The 25,148-nt window shown below is 40.5% G+C and overlaps 1 protein-coding gene across 7 annotated transcripts in view; it reads left to right on the top strand.

Moving 5' to 3' along the window:
• The window catches only part of STAU2 (staufen double-stranded RNA binding protein 2), a 151,482-nt gene that overhangs the window by 67,533 nt on the left and 58,801 nt on the right, over positions 1-25,148 (top strand). For 4 of the 7 annotated variants that reach the window (XM_059862272.1, XM_059862263.1, XM_059862289.1 and 1 more), the window contains exon 12: positions 22,294-22,407. The exons of the other annotated variants lie outside the window; for them this stretch is intronic. In XM_059862272.1, the coding sequence (XP_059718255.1) occupies positions 22,294-22,407 (114 nt within the window). The remainder of the gene's footprint in view (positions 1-22,293; positions 22,408-25,148) is intronic. 7 annotated transcript variants of the gene reach the window in all.

The following is a 25,148-nucleotide window of genomic DNA, read 5'->3' as shown; positions in this document are numbered from 1 at the left end:
AAGTGCATGAGAAACTCCATTACAAAAATGTAAACATCAGAAGGCTTAGAAGAACTTAGAAGAATAGGGCAACACATCATAGATGTCTGCCAGGTCAGGAGGTCTGGTGTGCTGTCAGCTGGTTGCAGGCTGCATCACAAATTCACTACTGGTGCATCTGGAGCAGTCCATACTCATTGTCCATCACAGTTATGGCATATAGTGTCATTCAGCAACCAATGTTACACAATTCAACAGCACAGACTGTTCTCACCCAAAAATCTAAACCCCTGGAGGTAGTTCATGATGATTTCCAAGATCCTTGAGCTTTTGGGGTTTCCTATTCAAGCTCACTAGATGATCAGCACAGTTCACTCACTTTATGTAGCAGTAGTGGCACAACATTTGGAAGAGACTTTCTCTTAACACATATAGCCCAGCACTGGCAGTCAGGGTGCCAGAAGAAGCTGTGCTTTAGTACCAATCACTTCTGAAGCAGCTTCAACCCCTTCATGAGATGCCAGTATCCCTTTTTCAGTTGTTGTGTAGCAGGCCTTGGATCCTTTGTATCCCCAACTCCAGAATCCCAGGAGTCATCCTCCAGTGTCCCCTAGTACTTTTTGGCAGAGACTCCAGGAAGGATCCTTCTCCCCAGCTGTGGTATAGAGCAGAGTTTTCACATCTTGTCCTGTCCTGACTGACCCAAGAGCTACTGCATGAACAATCTCTTCCTTAATTTGTTCAAAAGCTTGTTTTTCAGGACCCCTCCTAAAATAATTCGTCTTTGCATCATAAGATATAGAGGGCTTTCAATCTGACTGAGCTCTGGAATACACATTCTCCAAAAGGCCACAGCTCCTAGGAAAACCTGTATTTGCTTCTGGATGGTTGGTGGGAACATAGATGCTGTTTTGTTGACCATAGCCATTAGAATCTGATGACATCCATCTTACCATTTTATTCCTAAAGCCTGGATTTCCTGGCAGGTGCCTTGACCTTACTTTGCTTTAAGGCAAAACCAGCCTTCAGGAGGATTTGGATTATCTTCTCCCCTTTCTCAAAAACTTCCTCTGCTTGGTTGCCCCACACAATGATGTCATCAATATATTGCAAGTGTTATGAAGCCTCACTCTCTTCCAGTGCAGTCTGGATCATTCCATGGCAAATGGTGGGAATGTGCTTCCACCCCTGGGCAGTTGGTTCCAGGTGTACTGCATGTCCTTTTGGGTCCTTGAAATACCCACTCCTTAGGCAGTCTATGCCAAGGATGTACAAGGCCTCTGGCCCATCACAATGGGGTGGTTTTGCCATTCATTCCTGTAAGACACCAGAACTCACTTGACAAGTCTTTTAAAAGGGCTTGCAGTTTTTTTATGTACCCTGAATTAGATGCAAAGAAGAAATACCAACAAGGTATTCTCAAGAGATGAAAGCAACAAAAACTTTACTGGAAAATTTCAGAAAATCAGAGAACTTAGGCAAAAGTTTAGAACAAGATTGAATCAACATAAAACGTTTTGCCAAGCCTTAACTTAGCAAACTCTAAGCCTGATCAACTTAGCAAACTCCAACAAATCCAAGCTTAAGTTACTAAAACTTTGAGAAGTCATTATAAGGAGGAGAGGAAAGGGAAAAAGAGAAAGAGAGAAAAGATGCAGAAAAGAATGAATACAGCTACCACTGCTGGCTTCCAGTGGTCTTCCAGCTGATATAAAATCCATGGGAAGGTAGGGTCAAGACATGTCCTTGCCTGGTGTCCTGGCTTAAGTACCCTTTGGCTTTCCTGGGCCCTTCCTCCAGGTGAGACTTCTGGTCTGGCAGCCACTCAGGAGCTGGGTTAGGGCTTCTGAGATGGGATGAGGAGCATTGCCTCCAGTGTGCCTGTGACTGGCAGTCACTATGGGGCTGGCATACAGGCTCTGGAGGATGGACTGTGAGCAGGGCATTGCCCCACCAGGGCAAGGCCCAACCTGCCCCTTTGCCCACATACACCCCAAAATGTTTTGAGCAAGCAGTCTCCTCCAGTCTCTCACAATACCCAGTACATCTCCCAGTACAGGCAGCTCTTGGGATCCCCTGTCATCCCAGAAACAGAGATGGATTCTGCCCCTACTTATCTTGGTAGCATGAGGGTACATGGTGCACTGGTGTCAAGTAAAGCCTTAAACTCCTGTGGGTCTGATGTGCCAAGCCATCAGATCCACACAGTCCAAGAGATCTGATTGTCCCTTTCCTCCACCTTGCTGGAGGCAGGACCCCTCCAGTTCTGGTCACAGTATTTGTTGCTCACAAATTTGAACTGAAGGTACTTCAAGTGGGTTCAAGCAACATCAGCCCTCCTGTTCTGAGTATTTGTCCACTGGAAGCTGGAGTAGCATTTATCCTTGAAGGATTTTCTGCAGTGGTTGTTCTTCCTCTCAACTCATGTATCCATGCTGCTAGGGCACAGGTGGGTTTTCCATTCCACTTCCTCATGTCCCTTCTATGCTCATGCAAGTAAAACCACGGGTTACCTTGTGGTGTGCACCCTCTCTCTCAAGCAAGGGGCCCTTGCTACCAACAGCAAGGACTCTGGTCTGTACTGGAGGGCCATGGGACATGTCCTCTCTAGCTTGTTCAAGTCTTTCAGATCTGTCTGCCATCTTGGACAGTTGTGCCACAGCTGAGGTGCAGGTTGGTAGTGAGGCAAAAACATGATCTTCATATTGCCAGAGTCAGGTAGTCACCTGAAGCACTGTCTGTTCTCCTTTCATTGCCATTAATGTCAATGGCATGTGGCGTGCTCTGCACAAACTTCCACCACGTGGACTGTGTACACTGGACCTCATCTGGAGCTACAGAGAGCTGCTCTTTGTTTCAATCTCTGTAAAGTACCTCTAGCACAGCTAATGCTCTCAGGTACTGGATACCTTTCTCCAAGGCATTCCACCTGCTTGGACACACTATTAGATCATCCTTGAGAGAACGCCCTTCCCTCTGCTTGACAGGAGTCACTTCCAGAGGCTGAGAGTTTCTGTCCTCTTCCCAATCCCATTGTCAATACCTGCATCCTGTGACAGGGATTCCAGTTGCTTGGCTTTATTACCACCTAGTTTCATACTGTGGGACACAATGTCCCAGCACAGGAGCAGCCAGGTCACCAGGGGCTCTCCTGGCTGGTGGCTGATGTATTTTTGCTCACCTGGTGTAGAGGTCAGATGCCAGGCACCCACCAAAGCCACTCTCTCCTCTGCAGCTGGATGGGGGAGAGAAAATATAATGAATGGTCCATGGATTGAGGTAAGGTCTGGGAGAGATCATTCATCAAACACTGTCATGGCCAAAACAGGCACTCCCCAATGCATATCACCTTAGAGATAGGCCTTGAATTTATTACTCACAAAATCAGAGCAGGATAATGAGAAACACAATAAGAACCTTGAAAACACCTTCCCCTTGTTAGAAATGAACTAACTTTTAGATACAATTAAATGGGGACAAACTTTTGTCTCTCTATGCAAAAGAAAACTATTTATTAGTAATGATTTAACTGAGCCAGGTGTGTACCTCTCTCCCCTAGAGCTGAGCATGCCCACCCTCCAACAGAATGGCTACAAAATACACCTTTTCCCATCTAGGGGGTGGTACCTGACCCCCTTCCTGTTGGCTGGATGCTCGGGGATTTACACTGTCTCCTGACTGCCTACTTTTCTGTCTCCTCCCCTCTCATCCTACTTCCTTTTGGTCAGGTCTTCAACTCCACCCCTCTCCCAGCTCACAGCAACACCCAACAAACCAACCAGAACAAATCCAAACCTCAAACAACACCACATAGAATCAACAACTTTCACTTAACAACCTTTTGGCTTCAGCAAAATATTACCTCATCTCTCATACCCTCACCCCTCCTTCCTTCCCACTGACAGCAAAGGGACAGAGGAAATGGGGGGTTTGGTCAGTGGCTTCTCCCACTGCCAAGAGAGAGGAGTTGTTCCCCTGCTGCACTGTGAGGTCTCTCTCACAGGAGACTCTTCATGGACTTCTCCAATGTGAGTCTATCTCATGAGCTGCAGTCCTCCCCAAATTGCTGCAATGTGACTCCATCCCATGGGCAGCAGTCCATGCCCAAAGTGCTGCAGCATGGGTGACTCTTCCATGCAGTGCAGTCCTTCATGGCCAGGCTGCTCCACTATAGGAGCAGGGCCCCTCCCTCCATGGGCCTCCCACAGGGTCACAGCCTGCTCTCAGGCACCCACCTGCTCCAGTGTGGGGCTCCTCCACAGGCTGCAGGCAGATTTCTGCATCTCCATGGATCTCTATGGGCTGCTGGGGCAGACCTGCTTCACCATGGTCTCACCACAGGCTGCAGAGGAATCCCAGCTCTGGTGCCTGGAGCACCTCCTGCCCCTCCTTCTGCACTGACCTTGCTGTCTGCAGAGCTTTTCTTACATGTTCTCACTCCACCCTTTTCCAGCCACAATTTCAACTGCACAACAGTTTTTAATTTATCTTTCTTCTTAAATATGTTTTCTCAGAGATATTACCACCATTTCTAATTGGCCCAGCCTTGGCCAGCAGCACATCCATCTTTGGAACTGCCAGGGATTGGCTCTGCTGGACATTGAGAGAGCTTCTGGCAACTTCTAACAGAAGCCATCCTTGTAGCCCCTTCCTCCCAGCCCCCCCAAAACCTAGGCCATGCAACCTCAACACACCTGGAAATACAGATCAGGTGATTATCTCTGGCCCTGCCTCTTCCTCCTGTTGTGAGGGCTTTACTTCCTCTTTATCCCTCACTAAGTGAGCTGATTTGGATTTCTTTTTCTGTATAGGGGCAACTACTACTGCCACAGGTGGTTCCTTGGGTTCACCTGCAAATCAGGCCACAGTGCCTGTAGGTCTGTTTTCTTCCTCTTTCCCCTGAAGGTGCTGTCTAGTATTGGACTGTGTCCACTAAAGAGTAGTCAGGCCCAGCACACTACAATAAGTTGCCCCTTTCTTGAGCTGCCACAGCATGCTCCTTGCAAATATTCTGTCACTTTAGCAGGATCCTGTAGTTGTTCAGGAATGAACTTCCAAACCACTGGAGCAGAAAATATTTAAAAAATCTTCTTCATTTTTTGCCATGTTTCATGCCACTCATGACTATCCACCCTTGGGGCAGATCTCAGAATGAACTTCCTAGAAATCTGTTTCTTGACTCTAAACATGGTGTGGACTGAGACCAGTGAGTCTTAGCAACAAGAACATGCTTTCCTTAACATCCAAGGGAAATTCGAAATTCTCAAAAGCTGTTGTAACAGCTGAAGAGGGAGAAGGAGGTGAAAGACAGGGGAAAATCATCCTCCCCTGTTCCCCTACAGACTGAATGTGATTATTAATTGACTCCCAAAGACAGTGCCTAAAGTAAAGGTAGGAGAGCAGCCCTGAATATGCTTATGAAATTGCACTCATTGCCCTTGATCAGTCACAGACTGATATCCCATATTACAGCAAAAAAGCAACTCCAATCCTTCTCCCGGCTCTGAAAAAGAACATCACAAGGATCACATATAGGAATACAGGGGAATATGTGAATACAGGGTTAGGTACCACAACCACATTAACAGACCAAGTGCCATTGTGACCAGTGGCTCTGGAGTTAATGCAACAAATGCTTAGATTGAATTTGTTTCCAAGCTGCTCGGGACAGATCTGTTGTTAACTCAACCCTTGATGCCACACATTGGGTGCCCAATAAGGCTGTAGTGATTTAGGAATGGTACTCCCCAATTTAGTGCTCCCACTGAGACTCTCCAAACCACATGCCACTTATTCTCTCCTCCCTCCCCCTCCTCCCACCCCTTAAACTGGATGGAGAGGAAAATTGGAGGCACAAAAGGCAAAGATCACAGGTTGAGATAAGAACAACCTATTGGAAACAGCTGTGAGATAAGAATTTGACCAATATTAATGACAGAGAGTACAAGAATCACACAGAACCCCCCCACCAATAGACAATACCCAACCACTCCCTCTGCCACACCACTTGACCAGAAGGGTTCCCTTTCTCCCCCGAAGAGACTCCCTTCCTGCAGCAGTGATGTGAGGTGTTATAGAATAACCTCCAGGTCCTAGTCATGCCTCCTCCTGGCTACTGAAAAAGTTAACCCTTTCCTGGCTGGAACCAGGACACCTGAGAATGGTGTTTTGTTAAGAAGGTGCAGCCTAGAAGCCAAGCTGCTGTCAGAGCAATGCAGACTGGTTTTGCTGCCATAGGCAATACTAGAGAATGTAAGGTGAACCATCCTGGGTCAGTGCATGAGTCCTTGAACACTGTATCCAGCAATGCCAAGTACCCTATATTTCATAGGACAGTGGCAACCTCTGTAGTACATCCAGTCATTTCTGTGGTGTGGAAGTTAGGAAGAGGAAGCCTCTTCCCTATCCCATTACATGCAGAATTACATGTGTGTATGGATAGTGGCTCATGTTTAACTGTCAGAGATATATGTAGAAATATACTTTTTCCGTTCACAGGTTTTTGTTTTGAGTTCTTGTTTTGTCTGGAGTTTTTTCCCTTTTCAGAATTGTGAATTTGCTTCATTTGAAGAGTTGGTTTTGTATGCTTTAGCATATGTAATTTGATAATGTAACTAAATTCTAAAAATGAGAGGTACCTTTTGCATGCCTGATAATGAATTTTTTTGTCAAAGCCCATGTAATTTACAAGGTATGCAGTTGTTGAGTGACTTTAAAAAAGCTGCTAGAAATCAAGAAATAGTGTCAGATGTTCTGTTGGTATAAGCAGCACAGTTAAATTACTTTTTCTTACATCAGATATCACCAGTTGTGGATTTGACTTAACACTGTTTTTGTCTAAAATGTACATTCAGCTTTCTTTTATTCTTCATTTTTGAAATGTCATTTTTGCTTCATTCATTTGAATGTCTCTTAATGAAAGAACCAGTAATAGCCTGAGCTTCACTGTAGTAGAGTTAAGCTGCTAATAGGAATTCAGTTTTGCTGAGTTCCATTTTTTACCTGCCTGCAGTAGAAACAGATTAATTCTGATGAAAAGAAATTCAATCCATGAAGTTTTCACTGCTCACTTTCACATCTTGTCAGATTGCTTGTGTCTCCTAGTAACGGTTTATTTTCATAGAACCGATGCACAATTTATGTTACTGTTTTGGGTCCTACTTGCCTACAGTATGTGGTTACTGTAAAATGATTAGTTGTGTTTGTCCTGGGTTTTTTTTTCCTTATGCTTTGATTCTAGATGCTTTTGTAGAAACTGTTTTTAAAGGGTCTTACCTTGAGCCAAAAAATATAATCCTTTTCATCCATGAACCAGACTACTACTTTTTGCTTGGCCCTAGTACAAAGCAAGGAATTTGGTACGGAATCTTGGTTATTAACATCTATCCGCTGTGTATGTAACTGCTGGTTTTACATCATCTTAGCATGCTTTTTAACACCTCACTTCAATAAGCCTGGTATTGATGTGAAACTCTGCCACTGCTGGATGGCTGAGCTGAGGTGGAGCAGTGAACAGAATCTCTGTGGGAAATGGCTCAGTGGCCTGTCAGGTGCATATCACAGGTCTCTTCACCATTTCAGCCTAGAAAGCTCTTTGTGTTTTAGAGTTTAAAAGCCGATGTCTTTACAGGTTGACTTTCTCAGGCATATTTACTAAAGGAGAAGACTACTGCATTTCCAAACAGCTAGCTTGTTTCATGTTTCCTGAATGACCCAAAATGATTTTTAAATTGTTAGCATGTATTTGTATTCTGGTCCAGATGATAACCATAGTTTTTGTCTTTCATTGAAGAGCGTATACATTCTGTTCTGTTACAATGTATTTTTTGAATTTTTTAAAAAAATCAATAAATACTCACATGATGTTTCATTTGTAAATGTAAACAATGTTATTTGCTTATTTGAATGGTTTTCTTGAACTGCTTTAGCTGCAGGCGACACATCTTTAAAACACATTTATTTAAGTTCTTCTAAACTGTTTGTATATGATCTCAGCTATGTTCTATTGTAAGCCCTTAATATAAAGTTATTGGGACCAATGTATAGTTAAGTAGTAAAAAATTGCATTTTCATTCTTTATGATTTATTATTCTAAAGACATTTGTAATTGATAAGCAGCAGCTCAGTGTTACTGAAGAACAGGTGTTTAGCTTGGATACTTTCAAAGGTCAGGCTTCAAATTACCTGTGATAATTAAACACAAATTCTTCAAGCAAGCCTTTACAAACTCTGAATAAAGCATTTTAGTGCTTGCTTCGTATTTATGAATGCTATCTACCCAGTTAATTGTTTTGCAGACTTTGCCTGGAAATGGTTTAAAGGAAAATTCAGCTTTGGTAAAATTGTTATTTTTAAGTGACCATGTGGTATTTTGGCTATTGTTCTATAACCAGACTAGGAAAATTATGGTTATTTCCGCTGACCATTTAAGTGCAGTGAATTATTCAGAGAATTTGTTTAAATGGAAACATTTAGAGAAGATGTTTACACACGTATAACTTGAGCCTCCAGTTTTTACTGAAGCAAAACGCAAGTGGCAGGTAGTCCAGTAGGAAATTCCACTGTGAATTTCCATGAAGCAAAGATCATTAAAAAATGTAAAACTCCAGGACTGAGTGCCCACAATCAGTCCCAATACGTGGCTGTAGGCATATTTGGCTTGCTACATTGGCAGGGCTTGGAGGTCTTAACTTTTCCTCCGTAGTGGCTCCATAACAAAACCTCACACAGGATATAGTTTCTATGTGATGTTCTCCTTTGATTGCAATGGTTACACAATTTTCTTTTCCCCTCCACATTTGTTTACTCGTTAACTGTTCCATTTTATACATGGATACTTAAATGTTTTATTGTGTGGCATTTCTAAATGTTTCTCCTTTCCCCAATGGCACACGTTTCTGAATGGTTGCACGCACAGGAGAGGTCCTGCTGGATGCTCTAGAGTCAGGTTTACTTGTGGCTCATACATTCCAGTGCATGGGTTTGAATTGTTGGCAGGACTAGACTGAAATTAAACTTCTACACTTGTATTAGGGTTGACACTGAGCTCAAACATTTTCCTACAGTAGCCTTAAGCAAAACAAAACACTTTGTAGAGGTTGGATTTGGAAATCAGTGTAGGAGTGCTTGGATCTCACTACTGAGGTATGCATGTGAGGAGAATTTCTACCCTTTCAGGGAAATTCTACCCTTAGTGGATGTCAAGGAAAGACCTGTAGTTTTGGTCTGATCTGTACATAATTGATGATTTCTCTGAGCAGGTCAGATTTATAAAAAGCACCTAAATACCATTTTCAAAATTGACACAGGCCTTATGGGTGCTAATAAGAAGTCATTTAAAGCTGTAAAATCACCTGAAAAGGTAGAAGCTGTTTGGGATTTTCATATACACCTGTGCAGATTAGGTACCTCACCTCCACTTCACTAGTTGGGGCACTCTACATACTGGTTTGCAAACTGGGCTGTTTATTGGTTTTATGGAGGGAAGGGTTCTATGCACTGAATCTATTATAATGAAGATAGTTGTAGTTATAGCGTTAGCTGCCAGAGAGTGTATTTTCAAAGCTCCCTGCAAATGAATGAATCAAAAGGTGTGTTTTAGCAAATCTCCAGATAAAGCCAAAGAGAGAAAGTGCAGCAAGTGCTAAAAACAAGAATGTAAATCCAGATGATACCGTTCTGTCCTTGAATGTGCTGGCTGTGGACACAGTTTGTGGTCACTGTCAGCTTGGGACTGGGATCCCAGAAAATGGGTTAATGCTGAAGAATACAAAATTCCCATCACTTGTTCAAAGTAGAAAACCCAAATAATAATTAAAGGAAGCTTTTGAAATTACAGCATCAGACTTCTTGGCATCGTTAATATAAAACAGATTTGAAAGCTACGTCCGCAAAATGTTTTCAGATAAATGGTCCTTTGAAGATCCTATCTCCAAAAATTGGGAAAAATTAGGATAATGAAAAGTGAAGGTGTTTGCAGGATTGTGTTTAGAGAAGAATATTTTTGAAATAAGACTGTTAAAGACAGTATTTATTTGCCTACATTTGAAGTCAAGACCCCTATAATTCTATGTATATAACTGTACATCTAACCCCTTCCCTCCCCACACTCCCAGGACCACTGGGGACTTCTTTCCCAGCAGGATTGACCAGACTGCAAATATTAGTGAAATTATTCTAAAATAGCAGTGTACAGTCAGGCCCAGAGGAAACTGTGATCAGCTGATTTGCCTTAATGTTAACACTCAAAGGGTAGTGGGAATTATTGAACTTATATTAAAAATATAATGATCACTTATTCTTTAACTCCCTTAAAGTAGCTTGAGAGTGACTCTGCTCCATATATTATCAATACCTACTTCTGTAAAACAAGCAGTGGAGTTGGGCTTTTGTTTCCTGTCCTGGTGCCTGAGATCTTAGTCAGGTGTACTATCACTCTTCCTGCTCATTGGTCAGATAATTTTTGTAAAATGATATGTGGAATGATGTTGTGCTCTGTCTTCACCAGAAGTATTAAAGCCTGGCTTTTGGCAGAAGAGTATTATCTCCTGTGTGCTTGTACTGTGCCATGCTCAATGACCAGTACAATAATCTCAACAGCAATGTTTGTCTCTTACCCTCAGGGAGTATAAACACCTTTAGAAATGGTTGACAAAGCCCTCATTATCTCAGTTTCTGTGTCTTCTGAAAGCTGTGGGGATTTTTTCTAATGGGAAGTTTGCACTTTCACCAATTACCAAACTATTGCCTGATGTTCCAATTACTATAGGCTTTTGTTGTGGGTTAACTCTGGTGGGCAGCTTAAGCCCCACACAGCTGCTCACTCTCTCCCCCCTGGTGGGATAAGGGAAAGAATCAGAAGGGCATGAGTGATAAAACTCAGGAGTTGAGATGAAGACAAAAGCTGTGTTTGCAAGCAAAGCAAAACAAGGAATTCATTCACCACTTCCTGTGGGCAGGCAGATGTTCGGCCACCTCCTGAAAGCAGGGCTCCATCACGTGCGACGGTGACTTGGGAACACAAGTGCCATAATGCTGCTCCTCTCCCCAGTTTTTATCACTGAGCAGGATGTGGGATATCCCTTTGGTTAGTTGGGGTCAGCTGTCCTGGCTGTGTCCCCTCCCTGCTCCTTGTGTACCCCGGGACTGCTCACTGATGGAAAGGGCTGAGGAGCAGAAACAGCCTTGGTGCTGAGCAAACCCTGCTCAGCAGCAGCTAAAGTACCAGTATGTTATCAACAGTGTTTTGGTCACAAATCCAAAACTTAGCACTATACATGCTTTTATGAAGCAAATTAGCTCCATCCCAGGAAAAAAAACAGTGTAATCCACCCTTTATTCCATACTATTGACTCTGTACTCAGGTCCCATATTATCTGATAGATTGTCCCTCATTAACCACCTCCTCTTACCCATCCTGGAATATATACACGGAAATCATTACCTTAGTCTGTGGATCACCCCTTTAAAAGTCCACAAAGTGTCCAATGAGTCCATTAAGTCCATGTGTGTTCAATCTGTTCAATCTGTATTCAATCAGTTCACTCAGGACAGGAGAGGTGCTGTGAGGCGTGGAGTTACCGGGCACCAAAGACAGCTCAGGTTGGGTCGCTGCTGTACTTTCACATCTTGTGAGGCTTGTCCTCCACTGGTTCAAATGATTCCTGCTGTGCTAATTTCCAAAGCATGCTACTCACATCCTGGGTTACAAAAGTTTGAAGGTATTCCTGTGACAGTCTCCATTTCTGGTTCCTTTGGGCCAAATTACAGGGTTTAGCAACAAAACATAATAGGGTTTGCAGCAAACTCCTCCCTTTGCTCCTTGCCTGGCTAGCAACAAGGGGTTCCTGCTATAGTAATTCCCATAACATGCAACTCAGATCCTGGGTTACAACAATTTAAAGGTGTTTCCATTACAATCTTCAGGCCTCATCCCTTTGGACCAGACCATAGGATTCAGCATTGCAATGAACTCTTCCTGTTGTCCCTCCTCCAGTTTGAGGTTACACACAGGCCCACAGTCCGCATGGGCAGTGAGGACTTGTCTACAGACCACCATCCTTTGGGGATGTAGCTGCTCCAGAATGACAATATCCATAGGTCACTCTGCCTTCAGGGGAGTACCTGCTCTAGCATAGACTTCTTCATGGCCATGTATGGTTTTGGTTGTACCATCATGATTTTAGCCACAATCATAGTCCTGTGAAGTTGAGTTCAAGCCTGTCCAGCACAGGAATGGGAGCAGTGCCCTGGCTGTCTGCCAGCCCATTCCTGTTATCAGTATGTTCCCAGGCAGAACAGAATAGGATGATAAGGAGGAAAGGAAACAACAGAAACAAAAAGCAGTCACTTTTGAGCACTAGTTACTAATCTACATCCAGGCAAGCAAGCCCCATGGCAAGCACAGGAGCCTGACAACTAATAGCTAAACAGATATAAATTTGGTATAGCATGCTCTGATAAATCAGTTGTTACCTCTAACTCCTCATTCCCCACACTGGCCAGAAGGGATTGTTACAGGTATTCCCTGGTGGGCAGATCAGGTCCATGCAGCTGCTCTTACTCCTCTTCAGTGGGATGTGGGAGAACAACCAGAAGGGTAAAAAAGGGTGCAAAAACTCAAGGGTTGAGATATAGACTGTTTAATAAGGAAAGGAAAAGCCACACATGCAAGTAAAGCAAAACAAATCATTCATTCATCACTTCCCCTGGGCAGACAGGTGTTCAGTCATCCCCAGGAGGGCAGGGCTCCATCACATGTAACAGTGACTTGTGAAGACAAACACCATCACTCCAAGCACCCCCCACCCTCCTTGTTCCCCTGGCTTTGTATGCTGAGTGTGATGCCATATGGTGTGGGATATCCCTTTGCTCAGTTGGGGTCCTGGCTGTGTCCCCTCCTGGCTTCTTACACATCCCCAGCCCTCTTGCGGTGGGGTGGTGTGAGAAGCAGAGAAGCCCTTGTGTGAGCACAGCTCAGCAATAAGTATTGGTATGTTACCCACATTTTAGGTCATAAAGCCAAAACATAGCACTAAGCAAACTGCTATGAAGCAAAGTAGCTCCATCCCAGTCAAGACTGGATTCAGCTTTATGCTTCAGTAGCATCTTCACCATTGTGTGCCACTAGGCAGAAGCCAGGAAATAGGAAAGCTCTTTTACCCATGTGAATTTACAGTCATTGTGCTTGGAAGAGAACTTGCACCTTTTTATTGGGTTATTTCCTGCAAAGCTTACTCATTTTTCAAGGCAACTACTATTTTTTGTTGTATTTAAAAGGAAAAAGTTTTCTCCAAAAATGACAGCAAGTCAGGCAGGATTTTATTGACACAAATTTCTGATTTGTGCAACTCCAGGCTACTCGATAATTGAGAGTCTTTACTTAGCTCCCAGAAACTTGCAGGTGTCCTGCTACTGAAAATCAGCTTGACATCAAACGGCTGTGTTATGTAGGAAAGGACTTCTAGGTCTCCAAACCTTGATTTATACATGACTAGCCAAAGGAAAGAAAATATGTTGGGAATGTGAAATAGAGGGAGAGATAAACCAGAACAAGATGATAGCAAGAATTGATCTTCAGAGAGAGCCTCATGTAAAAATCAAAGCACCTGGACTTCATTGCATTCTGGTTTATAGGTTTTCTTAATCACCTAACTTCTGAGGGAAGGTAGGCAGTACCACAGTTGATGGCAGTGACCCAAGGTAGATCTACAAGAAGTGGTTTTATAGTTTCCATTTATTTCAGAAATGATTCTGTGGACTACAGACCATCTAGTTCATATTATCCTATTTTTGACCTGAAAGGAAGTCAGAATGGTGGCAGCATTCTGTGAAAAAAGAAACATAAAAATCATTCTCATATGAGTTGCCATAAGGAAAGGTATGCAATATGGAAATGTAGCCTATTTGTTCACAGAACATACTGCAGGAGGTAGTATTTGCTGCAGCAAGAGTGTTTCCAAATTGACTCATGAGTATGCAGCATTAGGAAGACAAATGCAAATCTAGCACAAGCTATCCAACTAGCTGGGCCAGAATTCTATCTAAACTAGTTTTCTTCTATTCTGGCCATTTTTACCTTTCTCCTTATTTCAAGCCCTTTATTCAAGCTCTGCTGAATTTTTGCTCTTCTTGTCTCCAGAAACAGCCAGGTCCCTCCTTTTTGTTTCAGTTTCTGAAAGGAAAGAAGGTAAACAGAGAATAACTGGCCACTGGTAGTGTGTGGGTCCTCAGGTGTGGTGTGGATGTCACCTTGGTAACATTTTAGCTTGTCTGCTTGGCATCTTGCAAATAAGAGTTTGAAATCCTCCCACATATCCCTGCATGTAACTTGGTCTGTGGAAAAAATGTGAGTTATATTTTGATAGCCAATTTTAGAATTTAGGGGATTTATGTATGAGAAAGTTTAAAAGCTATCAGGATCTCTCAAAATACTGCAGCCAGCACTGAACACACTGGACTACATTCTCTGCCAAAATCTTTCTCAGTAAATCCTAATGCGACTTGATAACTTAGCTACAGACCTTGGCTTGGAATAGAGCCCAAACTTTGAAAGACTGGAAGTTTCAGTTGGCAAAAATGTGAAGGTGCAGTGGTGAATTCATAGCAGACTAGGGTTTAGTTTTAATTATAGTAAGGGAATTCAGCTCTCAAGAAAAAAACCCTTAAAAAGAGAGGCAACAAGAAAAGGTGAAGAAGGAGAAGGGAGGCAAGTTAGAATTTATTCCCCTCTCTATGACTGAAGCTGAGGCTTTAAGAGAGGGTTTATTTGGATACCTTCTCCTTCAGTCTCATTCAAAACTGAAAGCACAGTGGAGTAGGGTAATTTTCGGAAGTGAAATGGCTGTTTCTTGTTTTAATTAAAGAAGGGTGGTTCTTTATGCATATTGCCCTATTTCTAGGTTAGTGCACAATGTCAGGGTCTGTACCAGCATCAGATTTCTTAGCCAATGCAGGCAGCTGATTTTCTATTCACAGTTTCACACTGATCCTGTTCTCCCTTCGTTAACGCAGCTTTTGGGGCTTTCACACGTGGTTTGTAAACAGAGAATCATTAAAGTTTGCTTCACTCTTCACTTCAGTGACAACCTTAATCCTCAAAAAGAGTGTTCCTGAGAACTTATTTCCATTCATGCTGTTGCTAGAAAGTTATTTCGAACTCAAGCAACTTTGTCTTTCCAAAGTAACCAAGTTCCTCTCTCGTGTCATCAGTTGTTCAGGTTGTACCCAAGACACAGGCTCCTCCACTAATGCTCCATACCATGCTCATCCTCATGGGTATGTTCTTAGCAAAACACACCCTCTCACCTCCCTCCTACTTTCTCGGCCATGTGATGAAAACAGGAGATCTCAGTTTTTTCCTTTGATGTGAATTATAAAATTAATTAAAGCTTCTCCCTCTGGAAACACAGTATTTACCTGTTATATGTATGAGAGACAAGTTGTTTCTGCAAAAACCATGTCAGCTATAGTTTACATTATTTTGTAGGGCTCTGCATTGTGTTAATTTCTGAATAATTAATTTATTAATTTTTATCACATTTTTACTGTTTATTTGGGGGAAGGGTTGTATTAAGTGTTTAAACTCAGTGTAGTTAAGCTACTCTCTCCTATGTTGACAAAAAATATGTATCTTATTTACAGAATAGAGGAAATGAACAGGATAGCCAGGTAGTTTTCAATGTAAGTGTGATTATTTTTTTAAATATAAAGTTCCATCTCCTGATTTCAGCTTTCCTATCAGACAAACAGGTCTCTTTGCACCTCTCACCTTTGCCAGCCATTATAAACATAGTTGTTCACTTTGTATGTGCTGCAAAGGGACACTGTCTGCATGATTACATACCTGGGTTAAGATTTAACAGATGGAAGGTGAGCACCTTGCTGCACTGATTATCCTCTATGCTATGATGGCAGCTGATTTTCTCTTTTGTGAAACCAAACATCAAATCCAGAGGTTGGACAGTGCTGGGTCTCCCTTGCTTGACTGAGCATAATATATGGCTCAACCTTCCAGTTCTCATGAATCACTGAAACAGGAGCTCTGAATTCAGAGATATCTAAACAGCAGAAAAAACCCCCCCAAAAAACCTGTGCAAGCTTCTTTGGCTCAGAATTGCTTTGCATTTAGCAGATATTTTATATATTGTCTTTGGAAACTGTATAATTTTTTTTTTCTCCTCTTATTTGTACTTTGCTGGTTTTTGTAGATGTCAAGTGTCTGCCTTGCTGTAGCCAGGAGTGTGAAATACTGCCTCAGTAACCTGTGACAATGCCTTTAGTCTGCTTGTTGTTGCCTATTTATGGTGCAGTAATGGTTTATTTCGCCATCCAAACCCTAGGACTGTATTTTAATGAAGATTTAAGGCTATGATACAGCTGCTATTCAAACTGTGTGAGAGAGGCATGTTGGAATAGCTCAAGATTTACTGCTGAACTGTCAGTCTTTAAGCTACCAAGTGTCTTTACCCTTTGGTGCAGTAGCTATGAAGGAAAGTGTACCCACTGCTGTGAGGCAGACACGGCGATTAATGAACCTGAGGCGCGCTAATCAAACATATGTTTTCTTGGCACAGTGATTGTGTTATATATCACATCCCAATGTACAGGCCTTTATCTTTCCTTAATGATCTAGCAAGGGGGCTGTTTTAAAATGTGGGTGTTTTTCATGCTCTCCTTAGATTTGTTCCACAGGGGGTGGCCGTTAAAAACATCTGACGGGCATGCAGTTAGCCAGCGCCCTGCTGAGATTAGTAAAATACTATATTTAGTAATCGCACTACATCAAGGAACTCCAGCATTGCAGGAAACAGTTTGATTCAATGCTTTTCTTCTGACTTCTTTTTTTTTTTTTTTAATTTTTTAGTGTATGTCTTATTATTTCATCTGGGATAATTTTTTTTCCAACTTGGACTTGGTTTTTGTGTCTGTTATTTAACTTTTAAAAAAAGATTTGTGTAGATGATGGGATCTTCCCCCCCCTTTTTTTTTTTTTGTTTTTACTAAAAAAAAAAAAAAGGAATTTTTAAACATAGTAAGAATGAAAAGTGGTATTTGGAATCCCTCTCATATTGCTCTGTGTCTGAAGAAACTGATGTAATATTTGTTAGGAAACCTCTATGGATAATACATAATACAAGGATTCATGCTTTTAAGTACTACAATACTATACAGTGAGAGCTCCAAAAATTGGCTTTGATAAAATGGTTGAAATGAGCAAGTATATTAAATTTATTTCTGTGCCTGAATTTCTTCACCAATAAATAAGCATGAAAGAGACTTCGAGCTGAAACAGGTTAGTTTCATTTTTTCTTTGATAGTTGACATGACTAACTGTAGATGAACAACATTACATGGAAGATAAAAGACCCATATGAAAAAGAAAGATTTTCACCAGGATGCCAAAGGAAGTAAACTGTTTCATGAGACTCTTTCCAAATCAAAATTACTATTTTAACATCTGATTTCTGAGCCTATTCTGGTTTACTTGTTGCTGTAAATCCAAGGCTATGTAAAATCTTTGAAAATATTCTGTAAACTCAATACTAAATTGGGTGCTCTCCCTTTAAGGGGTAGATTTAAAGGAATACCATCCTTTGTTCTAACAAAATAGTCCAGGCTTGTCAATCCAGAAGATTTGTGCATTGCTGAACATAATGGCATTTTATTACCTAGTTTATTTCTGTCTAGCATTCTAAGACTCCTGCTGATGCTTTGACTCAGAGTAGTTCTCAGTTTGGAAACTTGAACTCCAGTGTCACAGATGACTTCTTTCTTTTGGTAATTTGTATTTTTTTTAACTATTAAATGTTCAAGAAAGAAAATGTTTGTCCTGACAGAAGTTGTGTTTCAAACTGTGAACATCTAAGCAGCAGTGTGTGAAAAGGGTAGCCTTTATTTTTGCTCCCCTCAGGCTCTTGTTAGTTAACTCATTTCTAAGAGCAGTTTGGGATATTATAGTCAAGCTTAATGATTAAGTAGTAGTACAACAGGTCTCTCATCCTCCTCAGCTGTGATTCAGTAAACCACAGCCATTGTCCATGCAAAAGGATAGATGTTCAAATTCAGACATGCTTGCTGAAGGCCAGCAGACTGTGCTGTTCTTGAAGTTAGGAACATTGTATTTGCAGAATCATTTCTGCAGTTTAACTATGGCCATTATCTGAAATTGCATATTGATCCAGTTTTTAAAGCAGCTTATTGCAAGATAAATCCTGAAATATTTTCGCAGTTTCCATGAGAACACTTGCAAGTAGGGAGGAGTATTATATTATAGTAAAGGTAGATTGAAGAGACATCTTTTTATAAATATGAGAGAAATGGGAAATTTCCTGCTTGTGAAGCAGCATTATGATAGAAGTACCCTAAAATGTAATTTCCTATACAGTTTTATGCAGTGTGGTTTACTGTCTTCTGTATAAAATAACATATAAAATTAAGAATTCTGGCTATGTTATTCCCCATTCATTTGTAACATTGTAAACATTCATCTTATATCTTCATGTGCAGCTATAAATGCCCATCAGAATATTTGCATCTCTACAGGAATTTATAATATTGAAAACAAGGGCCAAATTTCAGCATAAGTTGTCAAGTGGTTTCAGACCTTCACATGAATTTCTATGTACACACTCCAGTGAATGGTACCCATCCATACATACTCATACCATGCTGCTTGGTCCTGACTGCAGCAGTCTGTAAAATGAGCATACATTTGCATGTCATGTAAATCTGGAACAAGAAAACATACATGTGTGAGTAAATCTGTGGCATTGTGAAAAAATATACTTCTAGAATTTATTTCTGTATTTTAGTGTCCGGGATGCCCTTTGTGTTTTATGCACCGAGGTTTTGTGCCCTGCCGTGGAGTGCTGTGTTTGGGATTCTTGAGCTGGCCATACATGATTTATCTCAGGTGTATGTAGTTACCCAGGAGAAAAGCTGGCAGTGCTGTGTGCTTTTCCCAATAAATGAGCAGTCTCTTTTAGAATTATTGCCAGGATCTTGTTGTGCTGACACCGCTTTGTGCTCTGTGGACAAACCTTGGAGGAGTATTACATGTAAATCACTCATAATTGTCTGAGGCTGGAGTCTTGCATTTTACTCAGAAACTTGCACAACTCTTGCTAGAGATATCTATATTCTGGCCATTGTTTTCTAACCAGATTCTAATTCTTTTCCATCAGATCTCTGCTTATGTATTATCTAAATAAAACATTCTGAATTTTAATGAGTGAAATTTCCTTGCTGTTTAATCCTTAAATGCACTGAGCTAATCTCTGAGTGTCCCTTAATTATAAAAAGTGAAGCCGGGAAATTAGGTCGTGGACACAGAGAGTAATTATTTCCATAACTCTTTTGTTTTTACCTCCATCACATATGGAAAGAGAAAATGACCAATTGTGGTTAGGCCAGAGGCCTTTATGATGGCTTAGGGTGCCAGCGCTGCCAGTCAGTCCAGTCCAGCTTGGATGAGTCATCTAAAGTCTGTCCATGAAGTGTCCTTACCTGCCTAACAGAGGTCTGGTGAGATGGGCTGTAGTTAAGCACTCCTGACTCTTTAAGGCACAGAGGAACTTAAAAACCTTATTTTTGTCATCGTGAATCTCAATAATGGCTTAATAATCATTTGGCCAGCCTTCAGTCATCACTCCTTGATCATAGATACTGACTCTGTGCTCTGCCTTAAAAGATATGATTTTCTTGAAAGAGTTTTATAGATGTTCAGATTCTTCCCACACTTAGTAATAACAGCATGGACGTAGAAACTGAAATATTTGCAACATGCTGCTGGCCAAAACCCAAGAAGTGTTTGCTGCTATTTGAGCTATTTGATAATTATTTGACTACTATTATTTCTTTCTGAGTGCCTTACTTGGACATTCTGCTCTAATAGGTAAATTAAAAAGCCTCAAATTTTGGCTCATAGATCCAACTTGAAGGGGAAAGCAATAATGTAGCTTGAGAATGTAGCAACTGGACTGATAAATAACAAAACAGGATTACTGGGAAATGGCACATAGGCATGCCAAATGTAGAAGTCTGAATGTTTCTTCTGACTGCACAAATCTGTAGACTAGAGAGATTTGATGAAAGGACAAAGTCTTATTTGTTCCTATTTAAAGTCCAGTCTTTTGTGTTTTATATCACTATTCATATCATTCATATAGAAAGTGTTTATTTTGGTTCAGCTGAAGAGCTTCAACAGAGAAAGAGATAATTAGAAAACTGAGAAATTATAAAATAATGGCCTTGATACATTGACATGAGGCCAAAAGTACATAATGAAATTCCTTTGGGAGAGTTAAGCCTATAGAGATACCAAAATTCTGAATTTATTCCAATTTCATGTGGGATTCTAAAGGGATGTGAGTCAAACTTGCTATTGCAGATAGTAGTGTCATGAAATACTAATAGTTTTTTCCTCTGGCTATCTCCTGTTCTTTCAGCTTGTTAGTCATTCTTTATTCCAGTGTACAATAGTGAATTTTATACTCCTATTATTCTGACAAAAACTTAACTGACAAACATGCTGCACAGTTCAGAAAGTGCCATTTCCCCATTTCTACATATGAGCTTTTCTTGGTCAGCAGATTTTGCCCCTTTTGTGATGTCCTGTTCGCAGCACAGAGCCGTCCTCTTGATCTTCGCTGCCCCATTTCTCACATCGCATTCCCACAACACAAACTCAGCAGAAAATCTACTTTGCAGCTAGCTGTGGGAGCTTGATAAGCCTTTGTCATAACAGTAGTCCCTGACATTTAAAGGACTTCAGTTTATATTTGTCAGCCAAATTTCATACCTTCATACCTCTTTCAATTAATCAAAGTTAAACCATTGTATATGTGAAGGGGCCTCTTGTGGTTTCTAAGTAAGTAGTATGGCTTTTCTGGCAGAGAGCCACAAGCAATTTAGTAGGCACATAATGTGGGGGTTGAGAGGAAGAGAGACAGGAATAATCCAGAAAGCTTTAAGAAGGGCTGAATGAAATCAGTATTTCTATACACGCTACAAGACTTTCACATTCGGTACCTTACTTTTGGCCACGGCAAAACTGTTCTGGTGTGTTGTCAGTAAAGTAATTCTGAAACATAGCACCAACTTGGTTTTCCTCTAACTCAACCAGTTTTGCACTGGTTTTACTTCAGTTGAAGTATTCCCAGTTTGCACCTGTGGCAGAGTTAGGCACAATGGATTTAATACACGGTTTACAGCTGTCGTATTGTCACTAAATTGTTTCCACAGGAATAAACCCAATGTAGTTCCTAGTTGTCTTCAGAAATAGCAAGATTTGTTTTGTAGCCTAAAAGTCAGGATGAGGCTTTACCACGTACCTTTTGCCTGAGAGCTATAGAGCTGTAAATAGATACTAACATAAAAGGTCTGTCTCCAGCAGAGCTGATCTCTCTTTCCAATTCTGACAGGGGTCACATAGTCGATGTAAATTACCACCATAAACTAAATTCCACCTCTCCTGTAGAACAAAGTGCTTGATCTGCCTGTCCAGAAGTCAGGAGCTATGCAGAGAACTGTAATATTTCAACAGTTCAGCATGAGTGGCAACCTGTTCTTAATAATGAAACGCTAGCAACATTTAATTTCATTTTGTTTCACCCTGTTAAAATCCATCCTTTCTTTATTTAAAAACCATCTGGAGGGAACCTGAAGACAAAGAGAATAGTTCAAGCAGAAGCACTGTCTTTCTCTGTATTTCATACAAGTTCAGGTTCAACATGCACATCTTGATGCTCACAGGGAATGAGATACATTTAAAAAAGGATAGCCTGACACCTCAAGAAGAATGTGATATCTCCATTTTATCTGTCATTTTGATTTAATTGATATATGTATTATAATAGTAATGTCAAAAGTGTTAGTGGATTTTGCTAGAAATGAAATTAAAATAGAAACATTTAAAGTATTATTGGCAAGTTTTTGAGGTTATAATGATTTACTTGGGTGTTTTCTAACTAAGCTACAGTATGCTGTTAAGAATGACATGTAGGCTGGAAACTTTAACTTGAAGCTAGATTCTTATATAGGTATAACATCTTGAATTCAGTCTGAAAGATGTCAGAATCTGAAGAACTCAGCACTTCAAAAATTATGCAACAGGCATATCATGAAAAATTGGGCCCCAGTTCAACATGTGACTATCTAGACTATTTTACACACTCCTTTTTTGATATTAAAGATGAATTCAATGTAAATGTCTGGAATTCTTCTTGCAAGCTTGTTGAAAAGGGACAGTATTTTAGCATGACTCCCTTGTGCAAACCTGGTGTTTAGCAGATTACGTATGTTATTCTGTTATAGGTACACTACAGTGATAGACAAAATGGCAAAGAGTGTTTGACCTGTTTGACACTGTCTCCTGTGCAGATGACTTTCCAAGGTATCGGGAGCTCCATTGAAGCCAGCCATGACCAGGTATCATACCTTCACCCCCCACTCTTGTAATTTTATGAATATCTGGTAAGGTCAGATTGTCAGCGTTAGTAAATTTAAAATTTCGACACATCTTGTGCTTGTCATATGGCATGTTCTTGTCACAGGGATTTGCCTCTCTTGCCCTACTGAAATCCCAATTAGATCTAAAGAGTGAAACGAAAAGGAGACAAACCTATATTGCCTTTTACATATTTTTAAGATATATTAGGAAAGCCTGAAGAGCTTGCTTTGGTTTTAAAGTCAGATGTAAGGTTTCTGCAAAATGTTTATTTGCTTTTTTGTGTGTATCAGGTCTTGTCTATCCTATTTTGTTAGAAGATTATGAGTAGTTGGAAAAGCGGAGAGATGCAGCCGTCATCTCTAGCCATCATCTGTCACAAGAAACTGGCATTTGAGAGGGGAAAGGCATTTTTAATCAGACTGTGTAAAACTTCCATTTTGTTTGGCTGTTGCTAAAACATTTAATTCAAGCTTCTGGCAAAAAGCCTGAAGAAAAAAACAAAAGGCTTAATGCTAATCATTTATCACCCTGTTGCTTCAGATGGGAGCTGAGGGGGACTTCCATTCTTCTTGTCATTCTTGGAGTCTTGTCCTCCAACACTCATATGTATAAAAGCAAGACAAGACTTTGATACTCTGAAAGTATTAAAAGCAAAAAGGAAACAAGCAGAAGAAAACATTAAACCAAACCTTGCACCTTTCATATCTTCAGTAGATCAGTAAAATTACCATGTTTCCTTGCCTGTGCAGATTATCTTTAAATGGTACTGTGTTCACATTTGCTGTGCATTTCATCAAACTCTATGCAAGATTCTCTAAGAAAAAAAGGAAAGCAGCCTTAAGAATTAGTAGAATTAGTTACTTTTGGGAAAAAGTTTTGGACACCCTTAGCCATGTTTTTGTTTGGTGGGATTTTATTGAAAGTTCCTAAGTTAGTTGTTAACATAAACTAAGCCCATTAGTTATTTACATGGTAACATGAGGATATTTCCTGCCCTTAAGTGTTTGGTGTTTTACAGTAATGGAGAGCTGTGGTAAGTCAGACCATACTTTGACATTCAGTTCTCATTTCATCCAGCAACTTGTTTGTGCTGCTCTAAAGCTGCTCCATTTTTCTTTCAGTAAGGATAGGCTTTTAAAATATCGTTTTAGCACAAGGACGATATTTAGACATTTCAATGAATTTAAGGTGGTCCCTGTCAGTTTGGTAACAACTACATTCTGGGCTACCAGCCAGCTTGGCCTTTGTCTTAGCATTTATTTAGGCTAGAGTATGATATGTAAACAGAAAAAAGACTCTGTAAGCAAAAAGCACATTTAAGCCATCTGAATAATTATATATTTAAGACCTCTAAATGAAAATGTTGTATTGAGCCTGCAAAGTCAAGCACCCAGAAATTAGGAAATTGCAGATTATGTGCAGCATTAGTTCCATCCCAAATGGACCCATTCCATGCTCCAAACGGGATATTCTTCTGAGAAGAAAAAAAAAAATTGCTTAAAATCACGGATAAAGATTGTATCATAGCACATTCACAAATAGGTAGAATTAAATTTACTTGGGCCATTATGTAGTTGGAATTTCCTCATCTTGTTTCAATTTTCAATGAAAAACTCTTCATAATTGGTTTTAGTTACGTAATTTTCCACAGGGTTCTTAAAATGGAAAGATAAATGTTTTGTTATTGCATGATGGGGTGGTTGTTGTGTTACTGAACCCACATCACTTGTGCAAAGATTTCATCTGAGCCAAGAGCAAAAAGAAAATAATAATCTGAAAGCCAAATGCCAACCAGTGTCTCACAAAATAAATCCACTCACTGGACAGGATGCACAAATTTCTGCTCAGATCTTTCCAAAGTGTCAAAGGAATTTCATTTTCTGGGGAAGAGGGGTGCTGTTGATGGGTTGTGTTTGATAAGGGGGTGGCAGGTCTAGATTAAACTATCATTTTCCATCACCTGAATAAAAAAAATTATTCATTAGCAAGTCAGGGCACTGGAATTAATAAATTAATGACAAAATTAGGGCTCTTAATGGACTAACTAAAAGAAAATTTCCTTTTTCTCTGTTGTTCCTATGTGCTTGGCATGTTTTTCCTTGTTTCCTACAATTTTATTCACAGTAGGTTGATTTGATGGTTATTATTCTTTTAAAAATAGGAGACAGAAATGCTGCACCTTTGTCAAACTGAACTTCATTTTGAAGTGTCAAATTAAATAAGTGCATTATAACTGTGTGCTATAAACCTTGAATTTTAGAAATTCTTCTTTAACCTTTGTAATCTGTTACATTAAAATCGTGTCTGTAGTATTTTAGGGACATTAGGATGGGCTGATCACTTGGAAGCCTGTGATTTCAGTGGAGGGATGGTGATTTCTGCCTCAGTAGTGAGGCCTGGCATAGTTTGACATCATGAGCTGTGGGCTTCTGTGCTTATGGAGATAATTTTTCTCACATTCATTTTAAAATATTGATTCTATAATTTCTAGAGTTTTTTTATGGAACACTTTAGGAATGAGACTCTGGAATATTTTGGTGGAAAAGGGGTGAAAAGTGATGTGTGAGAGTATCTAACAAAAAAGCTATATACACATTTCTGACTATGTTGTGGCAGGAGAACCACAATACTGTGATAAGTGGCAGCTGATAAAAAAATAGAAATTACAAGGAAAAAAAAAAAGAAAGCTATTTTGCCAGTGGCATCTCCAGCACAATAG

The sequence above is a fragment of the Haemorhous mexicanus genome, chromosome 1 (assembly GCF_027477595.1).
Source record: "Haemorhous mexicanus isolate bHaeMex1 chromosome 1, bHaeMex1.pri, whole genome shotgun sequence".
NCBI classification, from domain to species: Eukaryota; Metazoa; Chordata; class Aves; order Passeriformes; family Fringillidae; genus Haemorhous; species Haemorhous mexicanus.
Note: the sequence above shows the minus strand (reverse complement) of the source record. Positions and strands in the feature narration are given on the sequence as shown.